Below are 13,550 nucleotides of genomic sequence, written 5' to 3'. Positions count from 1 at the left end.
AAGTCATTTTTTTAATGGAACCATAAGCAATAACTTCAAATGTAAATAGACTAAAATATGGACAGATAAAAACAGCCCATAATCAATACATACGATGCCAATACATACTTCTTGCAACTTTTGTTGCTTTCGAGTACCCATATTCAATACAACAAACATAAGTACGGAGATATAACCCTTCGATGCCCATCTAAAGATGCAAAAGAAAAAAAATTAAACATACTCGTATCGATACTCAAACTCAAACCGAGTAACATAGCTTGCAAATCTTCAACTCTGTCTACAAATCCCTTTTTCACAAACCTGACCAAATCCAAGAAGCAACATCCATGGCTGCAATCATAGCAGCTAGAAATGTATATGCGTATTACCTTTTCCTTTCACCTTTCACGACAAAGTTACTCCGATGATTAACAGGCAACAGAGCAGGTAGCCGGTTTTAGAGGAGGAACGAGATTAGCAGCTGCGGGTTCGAAACCAGCAGCTAGTTCCAGGCGTTCCCATGTTAGTTTCCTCTTCTCGGATGCCTCGTTTGACTGGGAGTTTTCTTCCTCCAACTTACGCTCACAGGCAAGTGTGAGCTCATCGTCAATCTCAGACAACATTTTTCTCGTGTTTTTTGTCAGATTAAGCACAGTTTGGTGCCAATGATTCCGTGAATTCCGCTCGAGGGCTGGAAAGATGAGAGGGAAAATTACCTGCCGGTTATGCTTGATAAGATTAAGGACATGCTCATTGTTCCATAGCATGTGGGCTCGTTCAGCCACCTGAAAATGAGGAAAAATTAAGGTGAAAACAAATTCATATTGCCATTTCAATGCATGACGTCGATCATCTACTTTGTTCTGACCCTTCTTTTTTCTTAAAAATACGAATGTCCAATGCATATCCATACACGAGAATCAGAATATGACCATCCAAGAACCCTCTAAATACTTCTATCCAACACTCGCACACTCAAGTCCAAATAACATAGTCCATCACCATTAAATTAATTTGTCTAGCCAATATACATTTTTCACCGAGTATGTAGGAGAATAATCGATAGGCAAACAGAAATGCTAATACCAACAAAATGAATCCGATTTCTGTGATTAAAATTGTACTAACATACAGTTCACTGCATGGAAATTTTGTCCCAAAACTAATTTGCCTCTTTCTCCTAAAAGAGCAGATCCCGAAGGGAATTGGGGTACCATCGCAGTTTGCATAAGAAAAAGGCTAAAAGAATCGAGCCATGTACTACAATGATTCTATAAGAATGTAAAACCACTCTTCCCAATAGCATGCAGCTGATAAAAGAGACATAGATCACCATGAAAAATAGATTGAATGCTATACTGGCTTTTAAAAATAGATTCTCAATCAACCAAAAGCAAAACCAGCAAAAATACTCTTTGACATTTATTGTAGTGGTTTGAAGGAAAATTACCTGGTAATGGAAGCTGTTTAAGCAGCATGCAATACGCCGGAACAGTGGAACCATGATCTTTTGGAACTCAGTCATGCTAATCATCTCCAAAATCTCTTCTGACTCGCTTATAAACATCAACTCCTTTTGGCTATTCGTAACCGGCCAGTACTTTAACAGTCCCGTAATCACACTATTAGCTAACTTCGGGTCCTTATCGATAAACTGCACAACACAGTATGTAAGTTGTTGATGATAAACACCTACTGATTTCGGTTTGTGTAGAGGAATAAGGACTCGACATAGAAACATCTTGTGCTCCTCCTTCAATGGTACAGCAAATCCGCTAATAATACTTCCGAAAATCTCCAAGAGCTCAGCAATACCGTTATGCCTTTCGGTTTCAAAAACGAAAGTATAGATGATATTGCTAACAGCTTTTCGTACAAAGGGCCTGTGCACCGTGAATTTCCCATAAATCCTATGCAGGATTGTTTTCAAACAGTCTCTTTCCCGGGGATCCTCGGACTCAAATAGGTCAAGTAATCTCAAAATAAAAGGCTGATCTATGTACTTTTTTGCGACCTTTGCATCAAGAGAACTGTAACTGATAAACTGAAGAAATAGATCATATACGAGTTGTAAACTGGACCAGGCGGGATCAAACATTGGTTCTTCATCGTCAGCTTCACCACTAGCGGTATTGGACCGATATTTAGGTGGAAAAACTCGGAACAGGTTAATAGCACACATTTTACACATTGCAGCAATTGCTGCTTCATTGAACTTTGCAGACCCCGAAGAAACAAAATCAACAAGCTCTATCAATGTTCGCCGTTTAAGATCTTGCTCGGCAGTACCTTTATCAGGATCACTAGAATTACAAGCCTCGCAGCAGAGGTTCAATTTACTGATAAACAGGTTCGGTTTCTGTGGATTTGAAACATTATTGAAAGACAGATTTGGCTCAACCGCCTCCACTCCAGCCATAATGCTAGCAGGAAAAACAGCTGAGGACACCCGTTTAACCACACGTAATCGACTTGATATTTTATTCCCAAAATTTGTACATTGAACTCCATCATCCGAGTTAGAAGCATGGTTGTCTGAATCATTTCCAGCTGAATCTAACGAGTCAGATTTTTGCGACTTGCGTGGGAGTTTTCTTAGAATTTGTTTGATCATGATGACAATATATCAACTTCCAGCAACAAAAACGTCCCGAATCAGATTACAACAGTTTCAGACTTACAGTGACTCGATCTGTTAATGAAATTCTAAACTGTAAGTGAAAAAAAGGATTCAAAAATGGATTAAAAAACATGAAGATTTCATACAGTAATGATAATCTAGCAAGAAATGGATTCACTTCCGATATTTTCAATCATATCGTTTCGATATCCGGTATGAGAAACCATGCTAAGATTAATAACAGGCTTTAAACAACAAGCATAATACTCAATGCAGCAACTAAAAAATTGGGGAAATCCCAACTATCAGATGCTAGAAAAATAAGCTTCTAGCCATATAAAGCTGATTAAAAAAAATGAAAAACATAAAGAAAATTCAGTAGAAATTATCCAAAACCAGCTAGTCTTCAAAATTGGCAGAAATCAAGCAAAAGCACTCACTTTGCTACTATATCACTTGAAAACTAAGTTCTCCATAAACAAAAGTCATAAACTTCAGAAACAAACAAGGACCTAATAGCAGCATTATTGTGATAAAACTATAAAAGAAAAAAAAAAGATAGAATCTTGTTTCATGATAGGAAATTTTCATATAAATTTCAGATCTGGTAAACATGAAGTGAAAACAAAAGAGTAAAATCACCAAAGATCTAACACCAAACCACAAGCTTTACTCCAAAAGGGGGGAAAGAAACCCAGATCTCATTTATAAAAAAAAAATAGCAACTTTTAACTAACAACACAAAATGTCATCATCAAGCTTCTAAATTTAGGTAAACATTTGGACCCAAAAGGACCAACAAATAAACCAATCATGCAGCTAAGCCAAGAATAAATATACCTGTATTTATTGAGCTGTCAAAAGGGTTTTTAAAACAAAGAAGGAAGTGAAAAAGAAATGAAAAAAAAAAAGGTTTAAACTTTAGACAAAGAACAGCATTTTGATTCTTTTTTCAGTAGTTTTAAGGTTAGGGAAGAAATGGGATTAGTGTTCTGAGTTTGAAAGTGATGAAAAAGAGATTAGTTTGCAGGTATTGGATCTCTCCATGTAAGATCAGTCGTTTAGGTTCTTTGAATGATGAATATGGCATTTTCCCAGAAGGACAATATGTGTTTTTATTTTTTGGTATAATAACTTATTTGACTCTCCAACTTTACAAAAAAGTCATTTTAGCTCTCCATTTAATTTTGTATCTTTTTTAGCCCTTAAGCTTATGTTTTTTTGTCAAATCACCCAAAATGGATGGAAAAGTTAACATTTTTTTAACTTTGTTGATGTGGCATATACGTGGATAACACATCAACATTTAATTATTTTTTTAAATATTTATTTTTATATTTTTTACACTTTTTAAATTTTTAAAAATAATTTTTATAATTTTAAAAATAAATTAAATGCTAACATGTTATCCACGTGTATGGCACATCAGCATAGTTAACAAACGTTAAATGTTCCATTATTTTGGGTGATTTGACAAAAAACACAAGTTCAATGATTAAAAGAGGCAAAAAACTAAATTGTGGACTAAAATGACTTTTTTGTAAAGTTAAAGGACTAAAAAAGTCATTATACATTATTTTTGGGGTTTAATAATTATAAATATAATAATGGTGATAATAATAATTAGTAACTAATGATTAAGTTCGGGACATGTTGTCTTAGCACAATTATAGTTCATCTCTTTGAGTATTTGTGAATGAAATCGTGGTTAATTAAAGAGAATCTTTAGGTTATACTAAGAAACTTTTTCTTATAAATGAATTTTGGCTTTGTTATATTATACATTAATTAGTCAATTCTCTTTGAACGACTTGTCTTTGTAAGTCAAAACAAGCAGAAATAAATGTGAAAAATATTTAATTTCATGTTATATTATATTTTTATAATGAAAAGATTAAATTATCTAAATTTAATTTCTGAATTTAATGTCAACTGTCATTTTACTAAAATTTAATTTAACTCAGTTCAGAAATTCAATTTACCCCAAATCTAATCTTTTAAACTTCAAAATATTATTTATTTTTATATTTTATAAATCAATAAAACTTATAATAAAATTGCACATAATAATATTTGAATTAAAGTTACCATAAGTTTTAAACCTTTAATCTTAGTATTTTAATTAAAATATATTTATAGTTTTAATAAATATATTTATTATATAATTTTAATGAATATAGCATAATTTAATAATATATTATATGAGTTCATCCAAAAGAACAATAGAATATAAAAAAATCAATTTTAGCACTAATGATCTTTTACACACGGAATATTATTTTAGGGTTTTAATGTTTTCAAAATATTAAAAAATCTATGAAATTTTGTATTTAAATTAGTATTTAAATTTTTTATAATATCAAACTTTTATTTCTTATTTGTAACTAATTATGAAAACTTTACATTTTATACTATTATTTATTAATTTTATTGAGTTAATATTATTAGTCAAGTCGATATTAATTTGACTAAAGAATTAAAATTTTAAATTTTAAAATAATTAATAAATATTATTATGATTTTTATCATTTATATTTTTATATATAAACACAAATTTAAATTCAAAATAAATGTGTATTCAATATTTGAAGTTAAGACACATTCGAATTTTCTAAACTTTAATTTTATTATTTTAATCAAAGTCTTATTATTATTTTTAAAATTTTTACGTAAAATTTATTTTTCACTCGCATTATTGTGAGTGTCTCATTATGTACTATTAATAATTTATTTAGTATGTGTTCGATAAGAAATGATTTATTTGAAAAAATAAAAAAATGCATTCATTTATTGATAAAATAAAATATGGTAAACTGCTCTCAATATTTCTTAGAAATAAAATTATTTTTATAATATTAGGTTAAAAGATAATTAGATACACAAATTTACTTTAGTCCATATAGGTAAGAAAGTCAAAAAAAAGGGGTAAGAAGGTCAAATGAAAGATAAAGTAGGACCAAGGTGTCCAAACTTTTAAAGTCAACGCAAGAAATGAATCTCCGACACGCAGGTGCCAAATGCTGGAATGTCGGGGACGTGCCGCTTTCGTATTCGTCGTATGAGAATCTTTTTTTTCCTTCATTTTAACCTCGCAAATCAAATAACAAGCCCGGTTTCTGGCGGTGGCTTCACCATGTAAGGTTTTGGGCCGAGGCCCAACGCGAACTCTTTCTAAATATATATATACACACCTTTTCCTACAATTCCTAAATAATCAACTCATAATCTTAATTTAATATATACTTAAATACGTTTAAATCAACGTGATCTTTAAATTTTATAATAAAAATAGTCTCAGCTAAATTAATAATTAATCTCGCATAGCGACAGTTTTAGTCAAAAAATAAATAAAGTGGTAGTAAATAAACGCCAAGATCTTCACGAAAGTTGGGTCTTTTTTTTAATATTAATAAATTGATCCTTAATTATACTTCAATTTTTAGACTGGTTTTTATAGTTGGTTGTAAATTATCCATTTGTTTTGGTTTGTAAAAAAATCAACTATAAAAATGTAACATCTCGAAATAGGCCTAAACGAAATAGTGGTTGCGAAACCACAAATCTAAAATAGAAAAGTTTATTACGATGAATTATCATGATTTACCGATTGATTAGATGCATGTGTTAGACTACCGATAAGAAATTTTATAGATTGCATGTTTAATTTGTCTATTAGGGCTTATTTGCAAAAGTTGCAAAATATGTGTTCTAATTCATAAAGTATTTAATTGAAATGGGGGTTTAAAGTAGAGGTCCGTAAATAGTAATTAGATCATTAAAGTTTGATGGACAAAAATAGACATGGTTAGTAAGTAAGGTATTTAAGGGCATTTTAGTAAAATGTCTTAATTAATGAATAAAGACAAAATAACATGAAATAAGCTATCGTCTTCTTCATTTCTTTTCTACATGGCCGAATGTAGCAAGGAAACATCCCATCTAAGACCATTTCAAGGCATGGCATTGGTGAGTTTATAAGGCAAGGATACCACGTAAGACCATGTCAAGACATTGCAATGGTAAGTTTCCAAAGGAAAGGAATTTGAGTAATCCAAAGAATAATTCAGAGAGATGACAAGGTAAGATCATGAGGAAAGAGTACAGGTATGTACATAAGGCTTAATAATATTGAGGTTATAAGTTGATGATATTAAAAGTATTTTAATGAGTATATTCAAGTATTAAGTAAGTGATAAGTTTTCAGTTATACTTATGACGCATTGTGACATGATTGGCAATATGCCTATATTATGAAAGAGTATTAATGTGTTAAATGAGATGTTGCAGGTACGTAAGCAAGCTATTAAGTAAGGTGCTTTATTTTTTTATTCTGAGCTTTCGGTAAGGTTACCGATGAGTAAGACAGAAAGTATGAACTTAGCATTATTTATGCAAATTATGAAAGCTTAGTAATAAGCTAAATTCATTACTAATGATTGTTATTTTACATGTGAACTTACTAAGCTTTATAAGCTTACCTCTTTCCTTTCCTTTGTTCCAGAGTCTTATCAAACAAGCTCGGGTTGGAGGTCGTGGAAGATCACTTCACACTATCAACTAGTAAGTTACCAATTGAGTATTTTCATTGACAAATGTTTTAAGTTATGGCATGTATAGGGACTTAGTCATTTTGTGTGTATGTCTTTATGTTATGGCTAAAGGATGACACGAAAATATTCGATAACAATTAGCTATTGAAATGGCTAATTAGGATTATGTTTGATGTGATAGTTAAAAGAAATAATAAAAGAGTAAAAATTTGCAATGGTAAAGTTTTTGGACAGCAGCAATGACATGATTTTGAAAAATCACCAAAATTAGTATAAATGGAATTAGAGAGTGAATGAGATATAGAATTAAAGCTTATTGAGTCTAATTCATATGAAAGAAACAGTGCAGGCAAAGAACTTTTATATTATGAGATATCTGAATTTTAGTGTGACAGAGCCAGAATGGTTTATGAAGTCCCCTGTTTTGAATTTAGAAAATCATTAAAAATTGTACAGAAAGAATTATGAGTTATAATTTATATTTCTTAATTCCTTGGTGAGTCTATTTTCAGTAGAAACTAGCGGAAGCACCATATGAAATCTGTACAAAGAGAAAATTAATTTTTAGTGACTAGAGGTCAAAACTGTCAAACAGTGAAATAGAGAAAATTTAACTAATAAACTGTACTAATTGGCCAATTTAAAAATTCTGAAAATTTTATGATAATAAGATATATGAGTCTAGTTTTAGGAAAAATTTACGGATTTAAATTTTGAGTTTCTTAACTCGAGTTATAATTAATTTAGCGACTGCTGTGCAGTTAGACAGTTTTATTGTGAACAGTGAAATAAATTATTTTAATTTGTTTAAGTATTTGGAAAATTTTTAATGTTCCCGGTTTGGACCCGAACCGTTTTCATTACTTGTTTTAGGGTCTCGAGGATCCTTTTTAGGGACATATTGATTGAACGTGAGCGAATTAATTTTAAAAGTAAATTTTTATGCTCCGAATTAGTAAGTTAAGTTACGTAACGCTTCGTGCTCGATTCCGGCAACGGTATCGGGTAAGAGGTGTTACAAAAAACATGTCAAATATAAAATTTATATTGTGAGTGAAGCTAAAAAATTCTACCAATGATTTAAAAAATACTATTAAGTTTCTTTAAATAACATCATAAAACAAAAATTAATAAATAAATAATACTCAATTATAGTTTATAGATTCTTATCTTATCTACTCTTTTTGATACAATGTTTAGAACTACTCATAACCCCTCTCTAACCCTTAAATAACAGAATAATGCGCTTCAATACACTCAAACCCACGTCTTCTTGCACCGGCAACAATGTCGATATTAATCAAATTAAGACTCAATCGACCTAATTGTAGACTTCTTTAATTTCAATATTAGTTTTATTTAATGATAATCCATAAACAAATTGTAGTATGTTAAATTGATTGTTATAAGACAAAAAGATCTATGAGTTATGTAAAATTATTACATACATACATCCATAAATTTACGTATTTATGTGATATATTTTATATCATATATTTATCATTAATAAATTTGTATAGATTCGTGTTTTAATCATAACACAAAATTATCAAAGTCATCAAATGTTGAACCGTAACACTTGATTATAAATAGTAAGGAAATCATTACACTCTAGGTTAGTAGAATGACATTATACCATATGATATTTATAAGAAATACTTATTTAGGATTTTACTTCTGTTATTAATTTAAAAAAATCGCAATCTAATAAAAGAAATTAAAATACACATCACATGATAACTATATAATAAAACAATAAAGAATAACTAAATATGCTTCTCTGGCATGGTCTGCTCCTAATTTCCTTGGACAGTTTTCTTGATTCAATGAATAAAAGGTTGAGAGAGAGAAAGAAAGAATAAATAAGAGATATACAGTGAAGCTACATACATATACTACATTGATAAATACATACATGAAAAAATATAGAAACATATATAACTCGGAAGAACACTTGGATTTCTAGGCAGTATCAGCTGGAATCTGACCCACATTCCCAGAAATTTTGGCATTCTTAGGCCTCCATTGGGTCCTCCCTCTCATGACCTCGGACCCGCCTTCGAGACGAAGCAAGTGCTGGCACTCGATCTCATCGGTACCATTGTCGGAGACAGCAGTTAGTGACTGCAGCACGCTGTCCCTACCACACTCCTTCCTATACTCCAGTGTCATAGAGGATAGTTCATGAGTCTCCAAGATTGGCAATGGAGCACTCTGCAACCAGTATTAGTTTTCCGATTAAAATGCATGTCAAATTGGTGAAAATCAGGAGAAATAATACTGCATAAATCAGATTCCGAGCATCGAGTTCCTAAACCGCGGTTTCTTAGTGGGAAGCTACTGGTTCCAAGGAAACATCTAAGGGAATGCAAAGAAATCGGCAAATGATTTGTGTTCATCAATGAATGCAACTTAAACACTTTAAAGGAATGTACAGAAAATAACTTTTGCTTTTAGGTTGGATCATAAATGCGGTTTATCAGTTCGAATTTTTCTAGAGCCGAAGCAAGTTCTTCCTTGGAATCACAGGTATATGAAACAAACATTAAAAATTTAAGACGGTTAAATTGTTATGTACCTCGAGGATCCAGCCGATGTACTTCACATTATTGACATGCTGGTTGACATCCAAATCACTCCATCTAGGCTGCAAATTAGACATAAACTTTCAATAAGAATGCTTATAAGTGGTGACAACCGAAACCAAGCTGAAGAAGAGTGATAAGAGCAGCTGGACTTACAGTTAAACCTTTTTGTACAAATTCTGCACTGCTGTCATCGAGTTTCACTAATTTACGGCCATCCTCGGCAACAACAGGTTCGGAATTCATGAAATAAGGTTCTATTTCCCCTCGGACCTCTTCTGGCATTTTAGATAACCTTCTAGTCACTTTATTCATCATCACCCAGATACTGCAGATCACCAAAACCAAAATCAAAACAGAGGAATCGATAAACATAGATAAAAAGAACAATCACTCTATGTTGCCTGGGAAACCAAAATCTCAACCACGTATCGAGCAATGGTTTTGCAAATGATTGCAAAACGAATATGCAAAGATTTAGCAAAGATATTTGATTTAGGCTACTCCCATTTCCATCTTTTGAGAAGAAAACGAGCATCAGACTATATATCATGATAATATACAATGAATGCGAGATCTTTTCATGCCAGAGTCAGAAGATCAATGCATCGTTTGTTTAAAGGTAAGAACAAAAACCAGCCATACAATGGCTTACCTTGAAGCTCTTGTTAGAACTTCACCAGTTTTACTATCTCTTACAAGCCAATCCCTTCGCATGCAATTCTTTCCGGATGCACTGACCCAAGTATCTACTTGAACAACATTACCCCTGCAAGAAAGACACAAATAAGTCCAATGTAAGAGTTAAGCTTGCCATAGCAGTTTATGTATCATCCAAGCAAGAAAACTACTATTGGTGAAATTCAATTTTCAAGAGCTACACCAACTAGCAGCAAAACACAAGTTTTAGTAACATCACATTCAACCACATGGTAAGCAAGAAGTGGTTTATCATGAATTGTTGCTATAAGAGAAACCTATGAGCAAGAAAGTACATCTTACCAAGTAGGATAGCGATCAACCACAACTTGCATCCGAGTGACTACCCATATTAGATTCTTCTTGCACATCTCTGGGGTTGAACCAAAACCATCTACAAGCAGTCCAGCACTTCCAACATGATTAAGTGCTGTTTCCTGCCAAAAGGAAAGATATATTAATTAGAATTCATTCTTAGCCAAACCTCCACACGAAGAATCAATAAATATAAATTATAATTCCTTAAACTGTTCAAACATCCTAGCCAAGTAACAAAAACCGAACCTGTAAATGATTCATTACTGTCTCTATGGAAGCTGTCTGATCAGCACCTATCTCATAAGACCTAATCGAGAAGTTCTGACGGAAAACAAGACCATCCTGAACAATCTTTCCTATACCAAATGGATCAATAAGCATGTCAGGTCGCTTCGGCTTCCAATCAAGCATCATCCACTGCTTCTCAGCAGCCAAGAAAACGGTTGTGATAGCAGCAAGAAGCATGCTCCAATCAGGCAATTGATTGATAAACGTCCTCGGAGGATGGAAACTGACACCATCTTCGTTCTTGAAAACTTCCGCCGGAGGTGTAACGACTTTGGTTCCGTTTATTTTTGGAGGGGCTTGAGCATTTGCCTTGACTTGCAAGTTTCCAGAAGAAGTTTTCGACTTGACACCTCCGAGGTTAATTGATCCATTTCCAAGCCTTTTCTTTTTCGAGTCAGAGGAGTCAGGAGATGGAGTGACCGGAAAGAATGAGGATGTAGCAGCAGTAGCAACCATGTTTTTTATAAATTAAAACTAACTATTATCAAATTCCCTCTTTTACGACGTGCAAGCTTTTTAGAAAAGCATCTGCTGCATCTGCACTGTATAACATATTATAATAGAGAATCAGAATATTTCTAAAAGTCGCGTTAACAAATGCAGATAATGACAAAATCCTCAAATTATGACTCTAATGTTCACATATTCAATAATTCAATGCAACATCACAAATTACCAATTTAGTTTTCTCTATAGTCTAACCAAAGAACATATATTTGAAAAATCAAGTTATCCATTTCTACAAAGAAACCATCGTTTTAAATCTTCTTAAAAAACAAAGTAATTTAACAGAGCACCACAGTAAATATGCCACAAACGAAGCAGAACAGCCAAAAAAAGAAAAAGAAACAGATCTAAGCTGTAAAAATATTTTAAATAACAAAAAGCCAAAAAAAGTTTAAAAATAAAAGAATAGAGATAATAAAAAAAAAAAAGCAAACAATTCATGAACACATATCAGCTTCCTTATCCGTTATAATACAGAACATAGCATTCTTTCAAAAATCTTTTACGTTTCCCTGTTTCACTAAATCACAAGAAAAGACGACGGAGAAACAGACATTCTAAAGAAAGAAGGAAAAACTTAACCATTTTGAGCTGTATTTGGTTGCTATGAAAAGAAAAACAACTCTCCTATGACACCTAACCATCACTCAGAACCTTTTTTTTTCAAAAGCACATCTAGAATTTTCCTTCCGTTTCTCGCCAACCAGACAGAGCAACAACACTTCAACTAGCAAAACGCGAATCAAACCAAAAAAAAACGGGAAAAAAAAAACAAGATGATAATTAAAATATAACTAAAGCATTTGCGTCCATACCTCAAACAAAAAACAGAATCAATCGAGGGGCAATTTTCTCGAGAAAATTGCAAAGACGAGAAAGTTCACTTAGAATCCTCAAATCCTTATTTTCTTCTGGTTTTCGTGTTGTTTTTTATATTTCGTCTAAATTTCTTTTTAATTTATAAAGAGAGAAGATTCAAGGCCAGCTGTCTAGTACGTGGTAGGGAAACGGCCTCCAACGCCTCTATTTATAGCGTACACCCTGTCCCTCCCGCCTATCGGTTTCGTTTTTTGTTTTCAATTTTCCAAATTTGTAACACCACTTTCGCTTATTTACCATGTTGCCCTTACCCCTTAATTCATGTTGGTTAACATTTTTAAATTTTAAATTCCTATTAAACATTTTTGTCCTCGATCTAGTTAAGAGGTTTAGCCATATATGCCACTTTTAATTAATAATTATGGGAATAATTCGTTTGATTTGAAATTTAAGTAAATAAATCCATTTTTATACATGTGATAAAAACGTTTTTATCATATGTCATCGATATCTAATAAAAGCGATCTATTTTAAATTTTTTCAAATTTATCTAAAATCCTAATTTTTTCTATAACGGCATGTATATATATATATATATATCTAATTTGCCCTTTATTAAGAGGTTGTTATATTTTTATCCAATTTTGATTTTGATTTTATTTTATTTTAGACTTTAAAATATTTTTATTAGGTTTAAACTTATTTATCAAATGAAAATAAAATTTTACAAAACTCAGTAAGAATTAAGGTCTTAAAATCTTAAGCGATTATATTTGAGTCTCATCATATACTACATGTTTACTTACTAGAGTTTTATTTTTTTTAATATTGGTATTAATCGAAGATGTGAATAATAGAACCAAAATACAACATACATAACCCCATATAAATAACATGAGCGGTTTCTTAATTTAAATTTTAGTCTATTTTAAATTCGGTCATACAAGACTATGTCCAAATTTATTATAGTTTAGATACATATATTATTCGATTATCAATTTGATCATACATTATAATAATTACTTATGATAATAGTTATTCATATGTTCATTATATGTATTAGACTTGTGATTGTACTTGTAATTTTAAAAGAATATATTAAAAAATAGTAACTGTTTTAATTTTATTTTATTATTATAATTTTAATTTATCATTTTACTGTATTTTTAATTTCACAAGCGG

At 31.6% G+C, this 13,550-nt stretch overlaps 2 protein-coding genes across 3 annotated transcripts; both read right to left on the bottom strand.

Annotated features, from left to right (window-relative positions):
* Positions 1-30: 30 nt before the first annotated feature.
* Positions 31-3,680, bottom strand: LOC105781326 (serine/threonine protein phosphatase 2A 57 kDa regulatory subunit B' kappa isoform). Of its 2 annotated transcripts, none has more exons than XM_012605861.2 (3): positions 3,443-3,680; positions 1,433-2,693; positions 31-767 (listed from the first exon to the last, which is right to left on the bottom strand). In XM_012605861.2, the coding sequence occupies exons 2-3, from the start codon at positions 2,594-2,596 to the stop codon at positions 411-413; spliced, it is 1,521 nt and encodes a 506-aa protein (XP_012461315.1). In that variant the 5' UTR covers positions 2,597-2,693; positions 3,443-3,680; the 3' UTR covers positions 31-410. The 2 variants fall into 2 exon arrangements, with proteins under 2 accessions (XP_012461315.1, XP_012461314.1); XM_012605860.2 differs by having other exon boundaries at positions 1,433-2,674.
* A 5,195-nt stretch (positions 3,681-8,875) lies between these two features.
* Positions 8,876-12,554, bottom strand: LOC105781329 (palmitoyl-acyl carrier protein thioesterase, chloroplastic). Its single transcript, XM_012605868.2, has 7 exons — positions 12,365-12,554; positions 11,001-11,584; positions 10,740-10,873; positions 10,393-10,506; positions 9,894-10,065; positions 9,731-9,799; positions 8,876-9,366 (listed from the first exon to the last, which is right to left on the bottom strand). The coding sequence occupies exons 2-7, from the start codon at positions 11,496-11,498 to the stop codon at positions 9,115-9,117; spliced, it is 1,239 nt and encodes a 412-aa protein (XP_012461322.1). The 5' UTR covers positions 11,499-11,584; positions 12,365-12,554; the 3' UTR covers positions 8,876-9,114.
* Between the last annotated feature and the right edge of the window lie 996 nt (positions 12,555-13,550).

The sequence above is a fragment of the Gossypium raimondii genome, chromosome 13, assembly GCF_025698545.1.
Source record: "Gossypium raimondii isolate GPD5lz chromosome 13, ASM2569854v1, whole genome shotgun sequence".
Classification (NCBI taxonomy): Eukaryota; Viridiplantae; Streptophyta; class Magnoliopsida; order Malvales; family Malvaceae; genus Gossypium; species Gossypium raimondii.
This window is presented reverse-complemented; position numbering and strand designations above follow the sequence as displayed.